This window comes from Acomys minous, assembly GCF_964271855.1.
Source record: "Acomys minous genome assembly, chromosome: 13".
NCBI classification, from domain to species: domain Eukaryota; kingdom Metazoa; phylum Chordata; class Mammalia; order Rodentia; family Muridae; genus Acomys; species Acomys minous.
In genome coordinates, this window is record NC_140495.1 from 14,381,804 (window position 1) to 14,408,030 (window position 26,227).

The 26,227-nt window shown below is 42.3% G+C and overlaps 1 protein-coding gene across 2 annotated transcripts in view; it reads right to left on the reverse strand.

Moving 5' to 3' along the window:
- PRKAR2A (protein kinase cAMP-dependent type II regulatory subunit alpha) overlaps positions 1–26,227 on the reverse strand; it is a 55,802-nt gene that overhangs the window by 24,513 nt on the left and 5,062 nt on the right. Inside the window, exons 1-4 of one of the 2 annotated variants that reach the window (XM_084752718.1) lie at positions 23,624–23,779; positions 8,501–8,536; positions 7,880–7,932; positions 4,429–4,512 (exon numbers count right to left, since the gene is read on the reverse strand). In XM_084752718.1, the coding sequence (XP_084608844.1) occupies positions 4,429–4,512; positions 7,880–7,932; positions 8,501–8,536; positions 23,624–23,759 (309 nt within the window). In that variant the 5' untranslated portion in view covers positions 23,760–23,779. Of the gene's footprint in view, positions 1–4,428; positions 4,513–7,879; positions 7,933–8,500; positions 8,537–23,623; positions 23,780–26,227 lie in introns of those variants that run through there. The other variant, XM_084752717.1, reaches the window with a different exon arrangement.

Below are 26,227 nucleotides of genomic sequence, written 5' to 3' on the forward strand. Positions count from 1 at the left end.
CTAGAGTTGTTAGAGTGAGTAGCATTCTAGGTTTGATTCCCAGTGCTGTAATAAATAAACAAGCACTTTAATTCCAGCACTGGATTGATAGAAGGATCAGAAGTTCAAGGTTACTCTAGGCAGAATTCAAGGCCAAACTAAGATATATGTAAAGGATCTCCTCTAAAAAAAGAAAAGAAATGGGATGGGGAGGCGGATGTTCAAAATCAACATCCTTGGTCATCAGAGAAATGCAAACCAAAACTATTGTAAGGTTTCATGCCACCCTAATTAGAACAGAGTATTATAAAAAAGAAAGAAAGAAAGAAAGAAAGAAAGAAAGAAAGAAAGAAATGCTGGTAAGGAAGTGAAGAAAAAGAAACCCTTGCAACTGATGGTAGAAATGTAAATTAGTAGGGCTGTTGTGGAAAGCAGTATGTAAGCTCTAAGAATAGAGATGCATAGAATCCTACTATATCACTGTTGGGTATTCATCAAAAAGAAAGGAAGTCAGCAAACAGAAAAGCTTCCCAACAACTTAGAAACTGGTTATCTAAATCCTGGCTCCTATTTCCCCAGTTGCACCTACAAGACTGCCATCTACCTGGATGGCTCCAGCACACTGCACATAAAACTGTGTGCTGATACTTTCCTGAAGGTGCGGACATTAGCAGGCTTATTAACTAAAGAACTTTATCTTGTAGACAGACATTATCTTGTATATGTTTATCTCTGCTTAGGCCAGCACAGCACTAACGGTTTAATTTCTACTTCATCAATTTTTATGACTAAAGAAGGAAACTTTGTTTTGTTTTTTTTAAATTTATTTATTATGTATACAAATCTCATTATAGATGGTTGTGAGCCAAGATGTGGTTGCTGGGAATCGAACTCATGACCTTTGGAAGAGCAGTCAGTGCTCTTAACCTCTGAGCCATCTCTCCAGCCCAAGAAGGAAACTTTGAGAGAGCATTTTACCACACAATTTTACTTAATAAGTGATGGACAGCTAATATAGCTTTGCTTATATAACACACATGATTACATACTTACCAATATTACATGTCAGAACCAGAAAGCAACTGTAAGAATCAATACAGTGCAAAGGAAACACTGCTACTAAATTCTGATCCAATACTGGTCTCAGACTCAAGTTAGAGTCTCTGTGTTAGAAAAGAAAACCAAAGAGTGGCAGGGAACACAAAAAACGTCAGCTTTACACTAAGGTTAAAATAAGGAGAACCAAAGTGCAAGGTCATCCTTGGCTACTTAGTGAGTTCAAGGGCATCCTGGGCTATATGACAACATAGTAAAAAAAAAAAAAAAAAAGGAGGGGGTGGGGAGATGGCTCAGTCAGTCTGAGTTTGATTTCCAAAAACCCATTTTTATTTTTAAAAAAAGTATACAGCATCTAAAGAATGATGAGTAGCTGGCATGGAGGCACATGCCTTTAATCCCAATACTTGGGAGGCAGAGGCAGGCGGTCTACAAAGCAAGTTCCAGGACAACCAGGGCTGTTACATAGAGAAACCCTGTGTATGTGTGTGTGTGTGTGTGTGTTGGGGGAGGGGGGAATGACATGTAAGGCTGATTTCTGGCCTCTACTACACACGCACCCCTTTCATAACATGCACCTACACATACATACACAGAATAGCTGAGTCACAGAATACATATTTCAAATATGTGAGGTCCTCAGTTCAATTCTCAGGACCAGAAATGGAAAAACAAAAACAAAAAACTAGCTTTAACTTAGAAAGGAAAGACTTTATTTCTGTGAAATTCTATGTAATTTCTGTCAGAGTGACTATGCTCTTCCTAAAATAAATGCCAAAAGGCTTCTTTAATTCCAAAGTCCCATGGGTGTTGAATACCATACAAACTAACAGATACTAAAAAAGAATGCTTGCTACTGTGTGCCATCCACGCTTGTGTAAAAATGTAGACTGTAGACTGATATTCCCTGAAATTTTTTAGTTAAATGCTGCCAAAAAAAATTCTATAAGTAGAAAAAATACTGGCACTATACTCCAATTTCCATGTACACTGCAAACTAAGCAGCACCTCAGGCCAGGTCTCAGGAAGCGGCCTTCTCCAGAACTGTCATGAGGTGTCAGGGACAGGGGGTCATCTATGCTAGAGGGAACAAAAATGACATAACACAATCAAATACAGTATGTGCCTCAACTGAGAAACAGAACAAAAAGCTAGGAATACAGTTCAGTTGTGGAGTGCTTGCCTAGCATGCTCTAGGCTGTGAGTTCAATCCCCAGTATTGCCAAAAGAAAAAAACCAGCATTGATTCTTAGGCAAAGTGTGTTGGCATACACCTGTAATCCCAGCATTTGAAGTCATTCTTAGTGACAGAGGGAATCTGATGCCAGCCTGGCCTATATGAAACCAAAACCCCCACAAAACAAAATTAATAATGTATAATTAAAAAGTTATTTTCATTCTTAGAAAATATATGCCAAAGTCTTACATATGGATAAAAGCTTAGAACACAAGTTCTTATTTCCCCTGTCACAAATGTACATATGAAGAGAGTAAATGACGGAAATGTTAACCAGTCGGCACAGTTCAAAGGGTATGGGGCTGAGGAATGGGCTCAGCAGGTAGGTATAGCCAGCGTGGTAGGCACGCCTTTAGTCCCAGCACTCGGGAGGCAGAGGCAGGCGGATTGCTGTAAGTTCGAGGCCAGCCTGGTCTACAAAGTTAGTCCAGGACAGCCAAGGCTACACAGAGAAACCCTGTCTCGAGGAAAAAAAAAAAAAAAAACCAAAAAAACAAAGTGAGTCCAGAACAGCAAAGGCAACACAGAGAGACCCTGTCTCGAAAAACCAAAACAGACAAAGCAAAACAAAAATAACCCAAAAAATCAAAAACCAAAAAAAACAAGAGTGCTTAGGTGTGCAAACATGAGGACTTGAGTTAAAACCCTTAATACCTAAATAAAAAAACTAATACAGATTGTGACCCAAGCAAAAACAAAGGTGAAAGTTAAACACAGGAGAATTTGTGGGGCTTTAGTTTCAGGCTCATATGAGACCCTGTCTTAAGGTCATAAGGCTGAGAATGACAGAGCAGGACACCCAGTACCCTCCTCTAGCCTCTGCAAACACATGGCACGCATATCTAGATATGCACACGCATATACTGCATGCATACACCACACACATGTTGTTTTAAAGGCACTTAAAGGTGTTCATGGTACCATTCCTTTGGCTTTATTGTAAACTTAAAATGGAAAGTTTTGTGTGTACGTTTGTATTTGGAAATGTGTCTGCACACGTGTGGAGCCCCGAGATTGATACTGGGCGTCTTTCCTGGATTGCTCTCACTTTACCTTTTGGATCAGGGTCTCTCACTGAGCCCAGAGCTCACTGACTGCTAGACTAGGAGGCCAGTGAGTTCTGAGAATCTGCAGGTCTCTCCCACTGTGCTCCTGTTATAAAGATTTGGAGCCACATTGGGTTTTTTATTTGTTTTTGTTTTTCGAGACAAGTTGTCTCTGTGTAGCCTTGGCTGTCCTGGACTTGCTTTGTAGACCAGGCTGGCCTTGAACTCACAGTGATCCTGCCTCCTGAGTGCTGGGATTAAAGGCGTGCGCCACCACGCCTGGCAGGAGAACTGATGTATTTAAGTTGTCCTTTGACCTCCACACAACTGAAAGAGACACTTGGCTACATATCCTGTGTGAAACCCTACAGATACACAGAGCTGGAAGCCATTACAAGAGGGGTCCGTATGTGAAGCATAAGAAACAGTCCTCCCCACTCCACACGCACCGTGAGTGGATTAGCACTAGGATAAAGAGAATCACAAAGCAGCATCTCTAGGGAAATCAGTTCCGTAGACCTCCAACCAAAGCCAGGAAGGACCGTGGCACCTTGGCATTACTTGGCACCATAACTAAACTACATGGTTTCTAAATTATTGGTATTACTAAAGGCATTCAAAAACCATGTCTTCAGTAGGTGTTACAGTCGATGACTTTAATCCCAGCGCTCAGGAGGCAGGAGCAGGTGGGTCTCTCTGTGTTTGCAGCCAGCATGGTCTACATACGGAGTTCCAGTACTAGCCAGGCTACATAGTAAGACCCTGTCTTTTTTTTTTTGAGACAGGGTTTCTCTGTGTAGCCTTGGCTGTCCTGGATTCATTCTGTAGACCAGGCTGGCCTTGAACTCACAGCGATCCACCTGCCTCTGCCTCCCGAGTGCTGGGATTAAAGGCGTGCGCCATCACTGCCCAGCTCAAGACTCTGTCTTAAAATGAAACAAAACAACAAAACTATATCATCACTATAATGGTCAACAGAATAAAAGCATTTTTGGCAAATAAATTAATATGGAAATATGTGCTTAAATTGTGGCTAATATGCTAAAATTTTATTAAATGTCAAATAGGAAAAAAGCTAAAATATAATAATACTTTTCAAAGCAATGTTACCTGATCAAGGTTTTTGAAAAGAAGAATATCTTTGCAAGCTTCCTGAAGCCTGCATCTCTGCTCATCAGTTTTGGGATGCACTACCTGTCAATTGAAATAAAGCCAAGAAAATTATTTTATTCCATTTGAAAATCACCTATTTAAAAATTAATGTATTTCTTTCTTTAAAAGTAAGAAAAACCAAATATATATATGTGTGTGTGTGTATATATTATATATGTATATATATTTTTGTATATATACATACACATATAGAATATATATATATATATACACACCTACACAGACCCACCTACCCATATACACACACACTCACACAATTCTAATTCTACAAAAACAGCAAGCAGTCTACGGCTATGGAGAAGCAACTTAATATGCAGTACACACAGGAGAGAAACCCGACTCTGAAGCCACCTGGTGTGTGTGTGGCTGGCAATCATTAGCTGTCTCTGGTGTCTGGAGAGTAGAAATTGTTCCTTCAGTAAAGATTGAACGTCTATCTACCCAGTTCCAGGCACTCTCCTAGCTCTAGAGACAACAGTGAACACATAGATAAAACTGTATGCTCTTAGGGCTGGAGAGATGGCTCAGTAGTTAAGAGCACGGACTGCTCTTCAGAGGTCCTGAGTTCAATTCCCAGCAGCCACATGGTGGCTCATAGCCACCTATGATATGATCTGATGCCCTGTTCTAGTGTGCAGTTGTATATGCATGCAGAATACTGTATATGTAATAAATAAATCTTTAAAAAAGAAAAACCGAGCCGCCGGGTGTGGTGGCGCACGCCTTTAATCCCAGTACTCGGAAGGCAGAGGCAGGCGGATCGCTGTGAGTTCGAGGCCAGCCTGGTCCAGGACAGCCAAGGCTACACAGAGAAACCCTGTCTCGAAAAACCAAAAAATAAATAAATAAATAAATAAAAAAGAAAAACGAACTGTATGCCCTTCTTTTTGAAATTATTATTTTTATTTTTAAAATTAATTCTTTTTTACATATACATTATATTACACACACACACATATTACATACAGTAAAAAGAACCACAAAGCAATCAGAAATTACATAAATGTTACATTCATAGTGTTTTGGCTATTCGTATTTGGCAACCTTGAAGAAAACATCTCTCCTAGCTTGGTGAGTCTAAAATTCTGAGTGTAAATCAATATCTATCTTATCTCATCTCTATCAACCTAAAACATCTATCTAGACCTAAAAACATCTTAAATCAAAACAATTTTTAAATAAAATGAAATTATTTTTATTTTTAATCATGTACATGTGTGTCAGTATGTAGGAGCATTTGGGTACAGAGGCTAGAGACCCCCAATTTCCCCAGAGCAGGGAGTATAATGTGGTCAAGAACCACCTGTGGTTGCAGGGAACCGAATGTGGTTTCTCTGCAAGAGCATCAGGTCCTCTTAACCACCAAGCCATTTCTCCGGCCCAGAAAGAGTATGTTAAAAAAAAAAAAATCAGGAGTTCATGTTGTCTATTAACATCTACATAGAGAAGGCAAATAACACCAGCTATATAAGCTACAGTTATATTAACAGTAATAGTGACATTTGCAAACTAGTTGTCATAAGGATTAAATCATGTATGTAGAGCCTCTAAAATAGTGCCTTAATTTATTTAGTAGGAGCCGGGCGTTGTGGCGCACGCCTTTAATCCCAGCACTCGGGAGGCAGAGGCAGGCGGATCGCTGTGAGTTCGAGGCCAGCCTGGTCTACAAAGTGAGTCCAGGATGGCCAAAGCTACACAGAGAAACCCTGTCTCAAAAAACCAAAAAAAAAAAAAAAAAAAAAAATTATTTAGTAGGTTCTTTAAACTATTACCATTATTAGGGACAAAAGGTTTTGCTGGACTAAAAAGAAATACTACAACCTAACATTGATATTATAATTGAGAGACTTTTTGTTTTGCTTTGTTCTGTTGTTTTTCCAGACAGGGTTTCTCTATGTAGCCTTGGCTGTCCTGTAGTTGCTTTGTAGACCAGACTGGCTTCAAAATTCAAGAGATCCGCCTGCCTCTGCCTCCCAAGTGCCAGGATTAAGGGCGTGCACCACCACTGCCTGGCAATTGAGAAACATAGTTTCTACCAGAAACAAGTGTTAAATTTATTAAGAGACATTTTAGGTTTTTCCATTTTTCACTGTTACAACAATGTAATGATCTCCGTTTGTGCATCCTTATGAAGAAGTCACCCTAGTAACTGCTGAGTCTGACTATGTCAGCTGACTAGGTCTAAGGTTTCTGCAAAGCCAGGAGGCGTTCCTCACCAAACCCTCAACCAGGGCTGTTTTCAACCTACTGTCTTAAAAAAATGGCATTCCATAGATACTTTAATTTTTTTTATTTATTTTATTTATTTTTTGGATTTCAAGACAGGGTTTTTCTGTGTAGCCCTGGCTGTCCTGGACTCACTTTGTAGACCAGGCTGACCTTGAACTCACAGAGATCCTCCTGCCTCTGCCTCCCAATTGCTAGGATTAAAGGTGTGTGCCACCACACCCAGTATTGTTTAGGCATTTTTTCCAGCATGCTTTTTTTTTTTTTTGCAAGATGTTCATCAAAATATGAAAACAGGAGCACTTGTCTTCTTTACTGGTTTGCTGACTTTCCTTCATGAGTCACCACGTGGCTGTGCTGGATGGCACTGAGGGGTCAGTGAGGCTCAGCAGGTAGAAACACTGGCCTTGTACCAAGCCTGACCTTCTTGCTCAGTCTCTGGAGCCCACAGAAAGGTGGAAGGAGAGTTCTACTGCGTGCGTGCGTGTGTGCGTGCGTGCGTGTGTCATGCATGCTCCCCTGCCCCAAATAATGCCAAAGTGAAGGTCAGAAGGCCTGATGGGCTAGACGTGGGACCACATACGTGATCTCAGCACTGGGGAGGTGGCAACTTTTATTAAGTCACAAGACATTAAGTTTCACTTTTGTATTATTCATACAAAATTTGTTTGTTTTTTTTTGTTTGCTTTTTGTTTTGTTTTTCGAGACAGGATCTCTCTATGTAGCCTTGGCTGTCCTAGGCTCACTTTGTAGATCAGGCTGGCCTGGAACTCACAGCGATCTGCCTGCCTCTGCCTCCTGAGTGCTGGGATTAACCGTGTGCGCCGCCACACCTGGCCAAAATTTATTTTTATTCTTCTCTTCCTTCGCCTGTTCTCCAATTCCCCTTCCTATCCACACCCCATTTGGCCTTTGTACTCTCAGTGGCCTCCTCTTCACTTCACCCAGCAGATGTCCTTTGCCCTCCTTAACTTTCCTCTGTACACCGCCCCCTCTCCTGTGGTTGTCCATAGCCCCCCTCTCACAGGCACACAGACATTAATAATTAGGGTCTGGATATGAGAGAGAGCACACGACCTCTCGCTGCTTTATTTGAGGTATGTAGTAGAAGAGAATCAATAGGGAATGCAATTCTACATAACACTTGAGATTTAGTTCTTACCCTTGGATCATTATCTTCCTCTTCTTCGTCAGGGTTAAAGGTTTCCGCACAGACTGAAATTGAAGAGGGGGGGAAAGGGGAAGTTATAAAATGAGTGAGTTTTAGAAGAAAAAACAAAGTATGGGTGTTATGTGTATGTACATGTTCATATCTGTGCTAGCGTGTGCCTTTTTCAATCATTCTAATCCTTATTTATTTATCTATTAAAAAAGATTTGTTTATTATTTATGCCCTGGCTAGAATTATTTTTTTTTAAATAAAATTTTTGTTGGTGGTATTTGGTTTGGCTTTTCAAGACAAGGTTTCTCTGTGTAGCCTTGGCTATCCTGGATAGTTTATCTTTTCAGCTTAGAGATGAATTTATTTTCACTTCTATCTTTAAAAAGAAGACTTATTTATTATTTATACAGTCTTCTGCCTGCTTGTATGCCTGCAGGCCAGAAAAGGTCACCAGATCTCATTATAGATGGTTATGAGCCACCATGTGGTTGTTGGGAATTGAACTCAGGACCTTTGGAAGAACAGCCAGTGCTCTTAACCTCTGAGCTATCTCTCCAGGCCCCAAGAGATTCCTGTTTTAAAATAAGATTTTATCAGTATGTCATAAAAGAGAGCACATACCTGATACTCGTCTAGTAAATCTGCTAGGAGCCGGAACTGTTTAAAAAAAAAAAAAAAGGCAACATTTAGTCATCGTTATGCCACATGCCTCTGTTCTTACCTTTGCTTTTTGCAAAGACAAAAGAAAACACCCCAAAATCAAGGGTGGGTCAGCCCACACTTTTCTATATTTGACTAAAAATTATTGTTTTTTAAAATATTTTATTTAATTTATGTGTGCTGGTGTGAGGGTGTCAGATCTTGGAGTTACAGACAGTTGTGAGCTGCCATGTGGGTGCTGGGACTTGAACCTGGGTCCTTTGGAAGGGCAGGCAGTGCTCTTAACCACTGAGCCATCTCTCCAGCCCCTACAAATTATTGTTATTCAATATGATCATATAAAGGCAATATAGAAAATATTTCCGTTAGGGACCAGAAGACAAGAGCCAAGCTAACTGTCCTCTGAGAGGCTCCACCCAGCAGCCAAACATTAGACAGATCTGAGAATCTTGTGGAAGAGTTGGGGGAAGGACCTGAAGGGGATAAGAACTCCACAAGAAGACCAACAGAGTCAACTAACCGAGGCCCATGGGTGCTTAGAGACTGAACCACCAACCTAAGTGCATGTAAGGACTGGACCCAGGCACCCTACACTTATGGAGCTGATGGACTACTCAGTCTTTATGTAGGTACCTTAGCACCTGCAGCAGGGGCTGTCACTGACATGGACTCTGTTGCCTGCTGTTGGATCACTTCCCTCTAGCTGGGACAGCCTTGTCCGGCCTCAGTGAAAGAGGATGTGCTTAGTCTTGATGCAACGTGACGTGTAGGTGTGGGGCGGCCTGGGGTGGGGGGCGGGGTGGGGAGAGAGAGGAATAAGGGAAGAGGGTGGGAGAGTGGGACCTGGAGGAGAGGGGGGAGGGGACTGCAGCAATCAGGATAAAATGTGAATAAATAAATTAGAGATTAAAGAAAAATGAAAAAGAAAATTCCCTAAAAAGAAAAGCACCTTATAACTTCAATGTGCCAGATGACCCAAGACCTCTGTCAGGCAGCTCATGGCTCCCTGCCCTCTTCTGGCTTCCACAGGCACCTGAGTATGAATATGGAGTGTATGCAGCTAAAGATAATCTGGAATTCATACTTACCTATACACACACAAAGACACACACACGCAAAGACACACACACACACACACACACACACACAGATTCTCTTTCTCTCTTTAAATTTTCTTCTGAGATTCTGTTATGTGCATAGGTATTTGCCTGAATGTACACCTATGCATCATGGGATACCTGGTCCCTGAAGAGGCCAGAAGAGGGCCCTGGAAGGGAAGTTGCAGACAGCTGTGAGCCACTAACTGAGTGCCAAGAACTGAACTTGGGTCCTTTGGAAGAATACTCAGTGCTATTAACTGCTAAGCCATGTCTCCAGCCCCGATTTAAAATAAAGTAAATCTTAGTGAGTATAGGTGCTGGCCACCAAGCCTGATGACCTGAATTCCAGTCCTATATGGTGGAAAGAGAGAACTCTTGAAGTTGTCCTCTGACCTCATGGATACATGTATATTTGGCCAAAAACACCAAAAATAAATAAATTTGTAACTATAAAAATTCATAAGGAGCAGGGTGTGGTGGCACACACCTTTAATCCCAGCACTTGGGAGGCAGAGGCTGGCGGATCGCTGTGAGTTTGAGTCCAGAACAGCCAGAGCTACTATACAGCGAAACCCTGTCTTGAAGAAAAACAAAACAAAACAAAAAACAGAACAAAAAATGGCACTGGAGAGATGACTCAACAGTTAAGAGTATTGGCTGCTCTTTCAAGATCCAGATTCAAATCCCAGCATCCACAAGATGGCTCGCAGAAAACTGTAATTCTAATTCCAAGGGATCTGACACCCTCTTCTCCCCTCTGTAGACACCTGGTACAGTATGGCACACACACATACAATCAGGAAAAATACCCATACACATAAAAACAAAATCATTAAAATATATCTAAGTATGGTAGTACATGCACATAAACCCAGTGCTTGAGAAATTGAGGCAAGAGTATTACAAGTTTGAAGCCAGACTGGATTATATTCCAAGACCCTATCTACAAAACAAAAACAAACCAAGTTAGACCTGTAACTAAAAGGCAGGACCACTTGCCTTATATCTGTGAAGCCCTGGGTTGTAGGCTTTGAAAAACACAAGTCTGTTTCACATTCCACTCTTTTTTTTTCTTTTGAGACAGGGTCTCTCTGTGTAGCCTTGGCTGTCCTGGACTTGCTCTGTAGACCAGGCTGGCTTTGAACTCACAGCGATCCACCTGCCTCTGCCTCCTGAGTGCTGGGATTAAAGGCCTGCACCACCATACCCGGCTTCACATCCCATCTTGGGATCAAAACAAAAACATGTTTACATCCACAATACTGGGTTCAATCCTTAACACAGGGTGGGTTGGGAAGGAAGGGAGGGACAAGAATGAAAAAATATATTAAAGGCGGGGCTTAATCCCAGCACTTGGGAGGCAGAGACAGGTGGATTGCTGTGAGTTCGAGGCCAGCCTGGTCTACAGAGTGAGTCCAGGACAGTCAGGGCTACATAGAGAAACCCTGTTTCCAAAAACAAAAAACAACAACAACAACAAAACAAAAAAAAAGAAAAATCTATCCAAACATGTTTAAAGAATGCTTGTCTGCTGATGACTGTCTGAGGCTGATATGTTTTTATTTTCCTCCATAAGAAGGATTTATCATTTTATGCCAATGCAAACCACTCAGCTATTTCTTTTTTCCAATATCCCTTACTCAGAAACTGTTTTCTCTTTCTTTTTGTTTTTTGTTTTTCGAGACAGGGTCTCTCTGTATAGCCTTGACTGTCCTGGACTCACTTTGTAGACCAGGCTGTCCTGGAACTCACAGCGATCCGCCTGCCTCTGCCTCCTGAGTGCTGGGATTAAAGGTGTGTGCCACCACGCCCGGCTTGTTTCCTCTATCTTTATCTCTCTACTTTAAAATACTATAGCTTTCTAACATTTGCATCTCTTCACGTTAACAGCGCAGCAGAGAGAAGCAGAGGCAGCCTCAGCTTACTTGAGAGGGGTCTCTCCAGCATTAGACACACTGTCTTTAATAGCTTGACAATAGGCTTGAAGCAGTAGGAAAATGGAAACAACATCTCACTTTGATAGTGTTATTTTAAAAGCCTATTGGCTGCTTTTCTTGTTACTAGGAGACAACAAAATTATAGCAACCTAATTTTAGTTATGCCTTTTTAGATAATAAAACAATAGATCACTGTCAGAAAAAAATCTCAAATGCAAGCTCATTAATGATTGCTAGAAAAAAAAAATTGAACGCTGTTTTCCATTCATCTACATGCCTGAGTTTCTCCCTCATTTGCAGGTTCATCCTGTGCTGGTCCTGTGGTGCTGGCTGTTCTAGGTACCATGTCTGTCAGTCAAAGGCTCTCATCTTCTCACTTTATCATCCTCTTGTCCTAGAAGATCTCAGTAATGCTCTTATTTCAAACAGAGGCCTGCTTTATACCTCTTATATTTGTCCTGTAGGATTCAGATAAAAATACCCAGTTGCCTACATTCTGATCTGTAGGCTGCAGGAAAGAGAACTAAGTCTAACATAGGCTTTTAAAACCTCAAAGCCCAAACCCAGGGGGACACTTCCTCTAACAAGTCCACACTTACCCCAACAAGCCCACACCACCTACTCCTTCTCGAACAGTACCACTCCCTGATGACCAAGCAGTCACATAAATAAGCCTATGGAGGCTATTCTCACTCAAACCACCCACTGAGTTGAACACCTACCTACTGGGGCTTTGAAACTAATAAGAGTTTTCTCTTTCAGAGTCATCAAAAGGAAGCTTTAACTGACTTTCCATATAAGGTCATGTTCCTTTCACAGGCTCTGAGAAAACCAAGTACCCTCCCTTCAGAGCAGTGATGCCACAGCATGATGCTAAAATGATCTAAGTCATTTATTTAGTGGATCATGGTTTCCCTTCCAGGCTATAATTGCCCCAAGGAATAAAATTAGGTTTTTGCCCATGTAGCCTCAAAGCCTGGCACATTACAGAATTTTCTGTGGAGTGTTTGTGTGTATGTATGTGTGTCCATGATTGTATGTAAGGGGATGGAAAACAAAAGCAAAGTCCACTGTGTGTGTGTGTGTGTGTGTGTGTGTGTGTGTGTGTGTCTGTGTAGGTCAGAGGACAGCTTTGTGGAATTTGCTCTCCCCTTATATCTTTATCTGTGTTCTAAGGATCAAACTGAGGTCACCAGGTTTGATGGTAGGCACATTTATCCCCTGAACCATTATTATTACAGATATTTTGGATATATTTTAAATCATACTATCACAAATATGCACCAAAATAGTCATCTTTAGGGTATGATATGACTCTATATTCAACCAAAAGTTAGCTAGCTGAACCCAGGGATACAGAGGACTAGCTTTAAAGAGAAGGTAATTTGGCTGGGTTTGGTGACTCAATCCTAGGACTCAGGAGTCAGAGGCTGGAGGATCTCTGTGAGTTTGAGGCCAGTCTGATCTACACAGTGTGGTTCAGTACAGCCAGAGTTACATAGTGAGACTCTGTCTCAAACGACAAAAAAAAACCTAACTAAATAATAACAAAGAGAAGCTGATTTAATAGTAGGGGAAAATCTATGGCCTTTAATCCGTTCATTATTAGTGAGCACCTACTGCCTGTTGGACATTTGAATATGAGCAGAGAACAAAGCCACCCGTTCTTATGGAGTTCACAATCTAGTGTGATGGCGATCACAACCTATAATAAAACAAAAGCCTTAGCAGGTAAAGAGCAGTACCAAATGTGGCCTTATAGGCAGCTAAGAGCAGAATGGCTTTTAGTACTCTTTTATTTATTTATTTTTTTCCCTGAGAGTTTCTCTGTAATCTTGGCTGTCCTGGACTCACTTTGTAGACCAGGCTGGCCTCAAACTCACAGTGATCCACCTGCCTCTGCCTCCCGAGTGCTGGGATTAAATGCATGCACCACACCGCCAGACCTTAGTACTCTATTTGATGGTTATATTCTACCTTTAAAAAATATATATATATAGTTTTGGGCTGGAGAGCTGCTCAGCAGGTAAGAGCACTGGCTGCTCTTCCAAAGAACCTGAGTCTGGTTCCCAGAACCTACATGGTGGCTCGCTCACAGCTGCCTGTAACTCCAGTTTCTAAGGGATCCAACACCCTCTTGTGGCCTCCTTGGGCACATGATGATGCATGCGCAACCAAAACACCCAAGCACATGAAAAAATGCATGGGAAACTTTTAGTTGTGTGAGAGGAGTCAGATGTGTCTATCTCAGCACTCAGAAGGCTATGGCAAAGGATCATGACTACTAGACCACCTTGGCTTCATGCCAAGACTTTATGTCTGTCAAAAACAAAACCAAACAAACCAAAGAATACATAAACCGATTTTTCTCCTTATGAAACAGTGACTACTGGTGCAAAACTGAAAAACAACCAACAAAAAAACCAGTATGACCCACCAGTTAAGAGACTTTTAGAGGTGAGGATCCTCCTCAGAGTAGAGAGCTTGCCTCATATACATCCACCTCCAGAACTGAGAAACAACAACAAAACTCCAAACTAAACCTCCCTGACAGCCTGGCTTATAGCATTCTTCTCTCTAGTAACCCAGTCTGCAGCCGCCACTCTACTATCTGGGGATACTGTTTATAGCAGCTCTGTTTATAATGTGCTTTTAATATAGAAATCCTTTCTGTTCTCAAAAAAAATTTAGTTCTGAAAAATGCATGAATATTTTAAACTCAGAACATGTAAACACAGCTGTCCTCTATAAAAAGCAAAAACTTGTCTAATCTTATGCTAGCCACATTGGACAAACTGGGCAAAATACTCTTCATACAATTAAAAACAAAACTAAAGATGAGAGACAAAGACTAGGGCAAAGACCAGGTTGCCTTCAAACTCACAGTGATCCATCTGCATCTGCCTCCTGAGTGCTGGGATTAAAGGCGCGAGCCACGATGCTTGGCCCTAGTTACATTTCTTAAAGTTTTACTGTATCTTAATATTATGCCAAGCTTGCTTACTTGCTTGCTTTTTTAAGACAGTCTCTCTCCACGCCAGGTAGTGGTAGTGCATGCCTTTAATCCCAGTACTCTCAAGGCAGAGGCAGGTGAATCGCTGTGAGTTCCAGGCTAGCCTGGTCTACAGAGTGAGTCCAGGACAGCCAAGGCTACACAGAGAAACCCTGTCTCGAAAAACGAAAAAAAAAAAAAAAAGACAGCTTCTCTCTGTCTAGCCTCGACTGTCCTAGAACTCACTAAATACAGGCTGCCTGTACTCACAGAAATCCATCTACCTCTGTCTCTCTAATACTGGGATTACAGGTGCACACACTGGCACACCTGTCTTGCCAACCATTTTAAAGGTATCACGACACATACTCTTCACAACTCTTTTTTTTGTTTGTTTGTTTGTTTGTTTTGGTTTTTCGAAACAGGGTCTCTCTGTGTTAGCCTTGACTAACAAGTCTTGGCTGCCCTAGACTTGCTTTGTAGACCAGGCTGGCCTCCAACTCACAGCGATCCGCCTGCCTCTGCCTCCAGAGTGCTGGGATTAAAGGCAGCACACCAGGCTCTATTATTCTAATAATGGATCCAAAGCAAATTAAAATGCCCCAACCTCTGCTGCCCTCACAGGATAGGGATACCTGCTCCTACAGACAGGGAGGCTCTTGCTGTGTAGTGCTGCAGCTCAAGCAGAGTAAGATCTGCTCAACTAATGCAGTCTGTCACAGCAACAGGCCTGCACCACCTGAGCCATGACTCTCTCTTCTTCAAGCGAGGTCACTGTGGTTATGCTTCACAAATGACCCGTCAGCCTTTTGACCCCAGAGTGCTCACTGCCAATGTTGCTGTCCATTTCTAACTTAGATGCAGGACAACGCACGTGGTCCATGCTGAGGGACTGTACACTGTCACCATAAAGTAACACTGCAGGGGGAAACTTGACCCCAGCCAAGCCAGTCACAGTTTCCCCCTGGAATACATCAAGCAAGAAACAAAAAAGCTTGCTCTCCATCTTGGATCAAAAATACAAAAAGCACCAAGGAACAAGTGGAAAGCTTCCATAAGGGAGTGAAAGATCATAAATGTTTATCACAGAAAGAAAATGCAGTTATAACATCACCAAGGGAGTAGAGCACTCAGAGGAAAGGCCAGTATCACGCCTAGTACAATAGTCCTAACAGGACATGAAAACAAAACCCAGGTACCAGCCAGGCTGACCTGGGTGAGTTTGAGGCCAGCCTGGTCTACAACAGGAGTCAAGGACAGCCAAGACTACAAAGAGAAACTCTGTTTAAAAAAAAAAAAAGTTAGCTGGGCGTGGTGGCGCACGCCTTTAATCCCAGCACTCAGGAGGCAGAGGCAGGTGGATAGCTGTGAGTTCGAGGCCAGCCTGGACTACAAAGTGAGTCCAGGACAGTCAAGGCTACACAGAGAAACCGTGTCTCAAAAAAAAAAAAAAAGTTACCAAGACCAGAAGAAAAGAATATATTAGCAATTGTTTGAAGTTCCCTTTTCCAGACACTATCCTGAAAGGGAACACTTTTGAAATCCTACCCCTTCTTTGGGGAAAAAAAATCCCAAAAGGTCAGGAGTTTGATTCAATGGTTGAGTACTTGCCTAGTATTCACAAGGCCCTGGGTTGAACACCCAGAACTGAAGAACAAATAAATAAATCTCAGCCAGGCACGGTAGCACATGCCTACAGTCCCAGCGCTTGGGGAGCAGAGGCAGGTGGATCTCTCTGGTCTACAAAGTGAGTCCAAGACAGCCAAGGCTACACAGAGAAAGTCTTGAAAAAAACAAAACAAAAACCCAAAATCTGTCTAGAAATGAGCACCATGAATACTTTATTCATACAGTAACTTTTTGCCAACTATCTAGAAAGCAGTAAGACAAAAGTAGTTTTGAGTATGAAACTGAGCCCTCAGCGTGGGTTCAAATCCCAGAACCACCTCAATTACTTACAGCCTATGGGGAGTAGAGGAAGCCCTGAAGGAGGGAGTGTGCACTGTCGATGTGGCAAGGCATGTCACACTTCAGATCCACGGGAAGTTGGCAAAGCTTCTCCCAGGCTTCAAACTAGCAAAGCCTTTCTCTGGTCCAAGTGTGAATGTTGACAATGTGTACAAATACAAGTGTTTACGACAATTGATCAGTGTGTAAAAAGTAGTAACTGCAGCTTCTTTCTCCTGGATGTTTGCAGCCTGAGACTACTTGGCTGTAGCAACTCCTCCACACCATGCGACAACACACCAGCCCCAGCTTTCTCTGTCCCTGTCCTTTCTTCATTCCTTCACTGGCCCTAGTCAGGGCAGGTGCCAAGCTGTGCAGGTTGCAGAAGCAGACCTTGAACAAGTTATTTAACCTCTGAGTCTCAATTTCCTCATCTATAAAAACAGGATAATAATAGCACCTACCTTATAGGGCTGTTGCTTGGCAGAAAAAGGACCTTTGAACTGTTTATTTAAAAAAAAAAAAAAGCAGTTCACAGGCAAGTAAGAGGAAAATAAAAGGGAGAAGCCTTCCTTCCATGCATAAGAGAAAGCATATACAAAGGAGAAAAAATCAAAACAAACAGCAAAAGATAAGCTTCACTCATGACTTCTGTCCTCTTCAGACTCACATTCCCACTGTTGGCTGAATGTCAGCTGGAATTCTAGCCCTGAGAGCTGGCCTTGCAATCCAACAAGTCCAGAATAGAACTAATCAGCTTTACGACTCCTGATTTTCTGGGTCCTGGTTTTTTGGGGCAGTGCTATCAAAGTCTCCTATCATTCCTCATAGCCTCCTAAATGCATGGCCTAAAACAGTGGGTCACTGTGGAGACAGAACTTGGCGGGTCAGGGCAGAAGCAAGTTGTGTTAAGAGCTAGAGGCAGGTCAGAAGTAGCAAAAACTCCAACTCTAGGAACAAAATTTAGTAGGCTCCAAATAACCACTTTCTGTTGTATGATGAAGAGCAGCTCTCCATGGAGATCTAGAATACCTCCTGTTAGCTCCTTCTACTCACTTCTGGCTATGTGGGAGTTTGCTGAGCCCAACCCTGTTTTATTTGCTTTTTTATCCATTTTATGTGTATGGATGTTTTGTCTGCATATATATCGATATACTACAAAGACAAGAGGATCAGTAAGTAGTCAAGGCCAAGGCCAGCCTGAGCTACCTGAGACAAAACAAATCTCAAAAACAAAAGACAAAAAGAAAGAGCACTCCCCCCCCCCCCCTCCAGTTTATTGAGACAGGCTTTCTTTGTGTAGCCTGGCTATCCTGGATCTCACTCTGTGGAGCAGGCCTCGAACTCACAGAGATCCACCACCACAACATGACCAGAAAGAAAGAATACAAATAGAGCTGGGAACTATAGCCCAGGCCTACAGTCAATAGTGCTTAGGAGACAAGACAAGCAGATCATCTACAGGTTCTCCACAGCAAGCTCCAGGCTAAGCCTACAAGGCCTGTTTCAGAAAACAAAACAGGACATGCGGCTGGGAGTCAGCTCAGTGGAAAGGCACATGCTTACTGTGTGGCCATGGAGCCAGGACATCAAGCCAGATCTATGTCTTTCATTTGTGTAAGTCAATATTCAGTGAATGTAATTAGTTCAAACCAGTCATCAGGGAATAAACATATATGGACCTACTAAGGGTTAACTTTCTTTTTTTAATTTTAATTTAATTAATTTATTCAGATTACAACTCAATTGCTGTCCCATCACTTGTATCCTCCCATTCCTCTCCCCCCCCCACTTTCACCCTATCCCCCTCCCTAGGTCTAAGACTGAGGGGCACCTCCTCCCCCACTGTATGGTCACAGGCTATCAAGTCTCATCTTGGTAGCCTGCTTATTCTTTCTTTGAGTGCTACTAGGCCTCCCCACCAAGGGGAGGTGGTCAACTATGGAGCACCAGAGTTCATGTCAGAGTCAGTCCCCACTCTTCACTGTGGAGAATGTAGGGTTAACTTTCTAAGCAGACTTGGTAGCCTATAATCCCAACACTAAGGAGGGCTAAGAACAGTCTGAGTTGCAGAGTAAAACTATCTTAAAATTTTTAGTACAAACAAACTTAAACTGGACCTTGAAAACTAAGAGGCTCACCATTCTTGCCCACACTAACCTCTTTTGGTTTAGATTCTAATCACATCACAGTGTCACAGTGGAGGACAATATAGTCTCCCAGCACCCACACTGACTGTTTCAGACTAGCTGCCCACAGTGCTTGCCAAGAACACAAACAGGGTGATGTCTCCTCCCCTCAGGAAGCTTTTCAACTAGTCCCCAGCTGGTAGCAGCATTTCCAAAACTTGCCTGGACACAAAACTTAATAGTATGCCAGTTGGCAATCACAGTTCCTACTAAATGTTTGGGTTAGAACACAAAAGACAGCCTCAGTATTAATGTTTAAAAAAATCAACTCTGCTGGGTGGTGGTGGCGCACACCTTTAATCCCAGCACTCTGGAGGCAGGGGCAGGTGGATCACTGTGAGTTCGAGGCTAGCCTGGCCTACAATGCAAGCTCAGGACAGCCAAGGCTACATAAACAGAGAAACCCTGTGTCGAAAAACCAAAAAAAATTTTTTTTTAATTTTAAAAAATTAAAAAAAATCACTCTAAAAGAACAACAACAAAACAAAATCAAAACCAAAAAATAAAAAATAAACTCTAACAAAAATTGATTTTTTTAAATAAAAATTTAAAAAATATTTATACAACTCTATAATAAAAAAATAAAGAAAAAATGAGCCATTTTAATTTTCTTAAGAATAAATTTTCAGCTGGGCAGTGGTGGCACGCTCCTTAAATCCTAGCACTCGGGAGGCAGGTGGATCTCTAGAGTTCTGAGTTTGAGGCCAGCCTCGTCTACAAAGTGAGTCCAGAACAGCTGAGGCTACACAGAGAAACACTGTCTGTCTTTTTTTTTTTTTTTTTTCTTCAAGATAGGGTTTCTCTGTGTAATAGCCCTGGCTGTCCTGGACTCATTTGGTAGACCAGGCTGGCCTCAAACTCACAGGGATCCCCCTGCCTCTGCCTCCTGAGTGTTGGGATTAAAGGTGTGAGTCACCACAGCTGGCTGAGAAACCTTATCCTGAAAAGGAAAAAATAAATTTTGACAGGTGTGGCAGAAAAGTTTTTGGAAAACAAAAAATACATTTTCAAGTGGCTCAGCAGTCAAAAGCACTTGTTGCTCTTTACAGAGGCTCTATGTTCAATTCCCAACACTCCCATGGAGGTTCATTTCAGGGAAATCTCAAGAATTAAAATACATAAAAATAAAATTTCACATATTTTGTAATGAGACAACACCATACATTAGTAATTCAAAGGAAATGACACAGCGAGCGAATTAGTAAATCTGAATCATTCAATTACATGCAGGTCATGAACAGACATGTGCCTCCATCCTCTTAATGTCTAGATGGTATAAATATGTAGAATGACTTCATTTACATTACTCAGTCATAGCTTTTTAAAGAAAATTATAATTTCTATCCCACACTGACACTCTCTAGCTCCAGCAGGTGGAGTATAACCTGGACACTTGTCAAGTGCACACTGTATGACAGCTGCTCTTCACACAGTTGTTTAGAGAACAGCGCAGAAGTGTACCACCTGGCGTTTATAAAAACCAGAGATAGGCTGGAGAGATGGCTCAGAGGTTAAGAGCACGGACTGCTCTCCCAGAGGTCCTGAGTTCAATTCCCAGCAACCACATGACAACCATCTATAATGAGGTCTGATGCCCTCTTCTGGCTTGCCAGTGTACATGCAGGCAGAGCACTGTATACATAACAATAATTAAATAAATCTTAAAAAAAAAAAAAAACCCAAAGAGATTATACAGCATCTTTTTTGCTGTTGCTTCTTTCTTTTTCTCCTCTTTTTTTTTGGGGGGGCGAGGTTCTCAAGACAGGGTTTCTCTGTGTGGCCTTGGCTGTCCTGGACCCAGCTAACCTATTTTAAGTTCCAAAATTGAAAATCACTGCTTTCAATCAGAAAGGGTTTGAGTGAAAGCAGAAAGATATAAGCCAGTCTTCTGTGACTATATCTTGTTCTGAAGATTTGACTTAAGAGCATTTAAATATCGTATATAATTTTAATATTATATATAAAAATAATCCTTGGCCTTTTGATATGGAGTAGCTACAATCCCAGCACTTGAGAGGTAGAAGCAAGAGGAGCTTGCTTGAGGTCAGACTGGCACATAGTCAGTTACAGACCAGCCAGGGCTGCAAAATCTTAAAACTCCATCTCAAAAAAAAAAAAAAAAAAAAAAAAAAAAAAAAACCCAGAAAAGGAACCGGGCAGTGGTGGTGCATGGGAGACGGAAGCAAGTGGATCTCTGTGAGTTCAAGGCCAGCCTGGTCTACAAAGCAGGTTCCAGGACAGCCTGGACTACACACAGAGAAACCCTGTCTCAAATAAAATAAAACAAAACAAATGACAGCAAGGGCTATACAGAGACTCTTTGTCTCGAAACAAAACAAAGCAAGCAAGCAAACAAAACACCAGTAAACAAAAACAAAACCATAAAAAGGGGGAGCCTGCATGAGTTTGAATGTTAGTGACATACTTTACAACTGTAGGCTTTAGACTTAGAAGAAACAAAGAGCCGCCATGTCTTTGTAATTGTAGCTCAAACGTTCCCATCTACTTCTGGTTCTCTGTTGCTCTGCGTCCTGCCTCACTGGAACTCACTGCCACCATTTTGTGCAGCATATAGTAAGAATGCCTGCTCCCGAGACTCAGATAAGTAGATAACTCTTCATCCCCTCCTTAAGTATATAATACTGTTTTAGCCGTTGCTTTTGCTTCATTCATTAGACCACCTTCTGTGTCAGTTGCTATCTTTTTTACCTGTCTCATTTCCTTTCACAGCACTGAAGTCTCACCAAAGTTTCTAATTTTTATTGTTAATGACTGTTTTGCTATTAAACATATGCATGATAAAAAAAAAAGGGGGGGGGGAGCCTGGGAAATTCCTCAGTAAAGCACGGCCACTTAAGCGTCCACGTTTTCTCTGCAGCACCATGTGCAGAGTTGGGCTGCTCATGCCTCAGGCTTCCTGGCTGGCCTGTCAGACAGTCCCGGGGCCCAGGGAGAAACTACCTCAGAAAAACAAAATGAAAGACTCCTGAGGAACACACCAGGAGCCTCCAAATGCATGTACATAAACAAATGAGTGTGTATTTACAACAGGTGCACATACACATTCATTGACATATATACATCGAAGATAAAAACTAAGACAGGCATGGCAGTGCACACCTTTAGTCCCAGCACTTGGGAGGCAGAGGCAGGCGGATCTCTGAGTTCAAAACTAGCCTGGTCTACAGAGTGAGTTCCAGGACAGCCAGGGCTACACAAAAAAATCCATGTTTAAAAAAAAAAAAAAAGGAAAAAAGATAGAAACTAAGGAAATTTTATATCAATCACAAGGAGAGCTCCGTGGGCTGGAGAGTAGGTGAAGCAATCAGAGGCACTTGCAGTTCCTCTGAAGGGTGGGGCTGACTTGCAGCACGCAGCCGCTCACTCACAGCCAATCGTAACTAGTCCCAGGGGAGTCAGAGGCTGTACCCATGCACATACATGGTACAGACGCAGACCTGCAGGTAAAATAGCACCCACAGACATAAAACAAAAAATTTAAAGGAACTCTTTAACTGCTTATACTAGTAAAGTGTATCCTAAGATAAGAACTAAGAAAAATATAAATATATATTTGGTAACAAGGTCTTACTACATAGCCATAGCTGGCTTGGAACTCTGTTGGCCTAAGGAATTTTTTGTATTTTGAGACTGAGTCTATTATGTAACTCTGGCTTTCCTGGAACTCACTATGTAGACCAGTCTGGCCTCCAATTCACAAAGATCAAGGAGCTACTTACTCTTTTTGCTTGTTTGTTTGTTTGTTTTGAGACAAGGTTTCTCTGAGTAGCCTGGCTATCCTGGACTAACTTTGTAGACCAGGCTAGCCTCAAACTCAATGATCCTCCTGCCTCTGCCTCCCAAGTGCTGGGATTAAAGGCATGCGCCACCACGCCTACCCGGCTCAGTCTCTGACTCTTGAGGGCTGAGAAAAAGATTTAAAGAAAAATGTAAACTGTTTTCTAATCCCACTGTTAAAATTATGATTCTGAGATTGTTATTGGCAATTTAAAAATAAAAGTCACAGCCAGACATGGTCGCGCGTGTCTGTAATTCCAACACTCTGGGAGGCCCTCCTTATCAGTCTCTCACTGATTCTTTCCTGCTCAAGCACACTAGAGACGTGAGGATGGTAATAACCGGGGCTTTGTGCTGCTTTTTAAAAAAAAGGGGGCGGGGAGGGTGCAGAGGGGCTGGAGAGATGGCTCAACGGTCTGCTCTGTCTGCTCTTCCAAAGGTCCTGAGTTCAGTTCCCAGTAACCACACGGTGACTCACAACCATCTATAATGTGAACTGATGCCCTCTTGTGGCCTGCACGTGTACATGCAGGCGGAGCATTGTATACATAATAAGTAAATAAATCTTTAAAAAAAAAAAAAAAGCCCGGCAGTGGTGGCCCACGCCTTTAATCCCAGCACTCAGGAGGCAGAGGCAGAGGCAGGTGAATCGCTGTGAGTTCAAACCCAGTCTGGTCTACAAAGTGAGTCCAGGACGGCCAAGACTACACAGAGAAACTGTCTCAAACAAAAACAAAAATAAGAAAAAGAAAAGAAGAAAGAAAGTGCTTCGTCATGCTGAGGGTTTTGGACAGTTTTTTGGTGAGAAGGATGCCTAGTCTGGAACGCAGTTTTAGGTAGATAAACTAACCCCTAGTCTATAAAACACGATACTCTTCAGGGCCATCTTTGATTTCTCAGCAAGTGCGTAACTGAGCTACATGAAACACCGCGTCCCCTGTCCCCAGACCCAAAAAGATAAAAAGTAAAAAACAACAACAAAGGCCTAGGTCCAAGATAGTGGCGGCAGTATCTGCATCCCGAGTTTCTGGCCTGTTAGGTTGTCCTGGCCTGTGGCGGCACGGACCTGTGAAGACCAGCATCCACAGCCAGGCCTGGGCGTGCCTGTTGAAAGTCCTCACCTGCTTCACTGCGCCGAGCCGGGTGGGAGTGAGTGTGCTGAACGTTCTCCTGAAGTCTCACCACCATGGAGGGTTCATCGCCAACACCCATCTCTACATCAGGACCAAGACCTTTCCTTGCGGAAATATTAACCATTCCCTCCTCTTAACCCTCGGGTGAATCCGTTCCTGACCGGATATGAGGACAAACAGGGGAGACTGGACCATCACCTAGGCAACAGGGTCACAGTACTGGTTTGGACCGTTACTCTGCATGTAGGCCAAAAAAGTATATGGGACATTAACCTCATGGTTTTTGTTTGTTTACTTTGTATCAAATGATGACTACCATAGCTATTTTCCTTCCCTTTACTTGTGGGAGAAGACAGTTTAAACAAACAAGAAACAGAGTTTAAAAACAAATGTACAGCAGGACGCGGTGGCGCACGCCTTAAATCCCAGCACTCCGGGAGGCAGCGGCAGGTAGATCTCTGGAGTTCGAGGTCAGCCTGGTCTACAAAACAAGTTCAATACTCCTCTCCCCAACTCCTCCCCCGCCCCCATCCCCTGCCCCCCATCCCCCGCCCCCAGCCAGGGTTTCTTTGTGTAGCCTTGGCTGTCTTGGAACTCTATAGACCGGGCTGGCCTCAAACTCAGAGATTCCTCTGCCTCTGCTGGGATTAAACCCCACCTCTTCCCTGGCTGTTTGTTTGTTTTTAATTTAAGCAAGTTTACGTAAGGAGGTTGGCTGGAGGGGAAAAACTAGCGCTCATTTTATAGTAATTTACCCCAACTCGGGGACAAATCGCCCCACATTTGACAGCTATCTACCAAAAAAAGGTGGGGGGCCGCACAAAATTGTCCTTGTTTATGTGATAATAAATGACAAGTGAACACAGTATGTAAGGACTTTTCGGTTAAACAAAATAATTTACTGGACTATAAAAAGAGCTGACTGAGCACTCCACTAATGGAAAAGAAAGATTTTTTTCAGAGAACTGGTATTTTTCTCCATATCATCTCCATTTGATGTCAACCAGATACAACACTGTCCATTTAAAAAGAAAAGAAATGGTGGAAAGGCAGTAAGATGGCTCAGCAGGTATTTAAAAAAAAAAAAAAAAAAGGCAAGTGGTAGGGTTGATCACCTTTAACTCCAGCACTCAGGAGACAGAGGCAGAAAAAAAAATATTTTAAACCCTGAACAGAGGTAGAGGTAGTGCCATGCACCTTTAATTCCAGCTCTCAGAGGGCAAATCTCTGAGTTCAAAGCCAGCACGGTCTACATAGAGAGTTCCAGCCCAGCCAGAGCTATTGGTAACAACTGGGGCTTTTTGCTGCTAAGTTATTAGTAAGACCCTGTCTCAGAGAAGAAAAACACACACACACAAAACAATAAGAGCTCAGGGCTCAGTTAAGGAGGCTGAGGCAGGAAGATTATTTAAGTTCAGGAGCTTTCTTTCAGCCTGGGCAACATGAGATCTCAAAAGATCTTCACAAAAATAGCCAAGACCAGAAGCCAGGCAAGGTGGAGCACACCTTTAATCCTAGCACTTGGAAGGCAGAGGCAGGAGGACCTCTGTTAGTTCAAGGCCAGCCTGGTCTACCAAGGGAGTCCAGGACAGCAAGGGCTCTGTGTAACAGAAAAACCTTGTCTTGAAAAACAAAAAAAAGTCAAGACCAAGCTGGAGAGCTGCTCAGCAGTTAAGAGTGTGTTCTACTCTTAGAGAATAGAGCCAAGTTCTACAACTCCAGCTCATGTGCATATCATAATTAAAAACAATAAAATGAAAAAAGATATCCAAGACTAGTAATGCTCAATCATTTTACTAAATCCCATTCCCTGTCTCTTTTGAGGCAGAACTTGCTATGTAAACATAACTGGCCTCAAATTTATGAAACTCTTTGCCTCTGGGGTTACAAGTGTGCATCACCACACCCAGCATACAAGCCATTTTCAAAATCTGGTGTGAACTGAAATTAACCAAACTCAGAATTATCTGAAGATCTAACAAAAGAACTCTAGAACGCTGCCCAGCAGGACAGTTTCTGTTTTGTAAGCAGAGACACTGCACTGGACACTTGGATTGAAACAACAAGACAAATCCTCTACTTATTAATGGTCATGGAGCCAACAAACATGAAGCCTCAATAATGTGTCCCCTAAGAACAGAACTCACAAAACCAACAAAAAAAGTGGAAAACCAGGTAGTGGCTCATGCCTGTAATCCAAACACTAGAAGTAGGGGCAAGAGCATCCCAACTTCAGGGTCATCTTTGGCTACAGTAAGTTCAAGGCCAAGGGGGGAAGGGGCTGATTAGCACTTCTGGTTTTTCCTAAGAATTATATATAGTTCAGATATTGCATCCAGGTCTTCAGCATGTTTGAGCTATTTTTTGTGTGTGTGTAAGATGAGATACTTTAAAAGAGAGAGAGAGAGAGAGAGAGAGAGAGAGAGAGAGAGACTTTTACATGAGGATACTACTTACTTGAATTATTCAAAATATTTCCCCCCAAGCCCCCACGTCTGTCATGAACTCATCGAAGGGGACTAAGACCAGTTATTCCATCTCAGACTTCTGTGTTCTCCCCCCCTCTCATAATAACAATAATGTATTAAACTT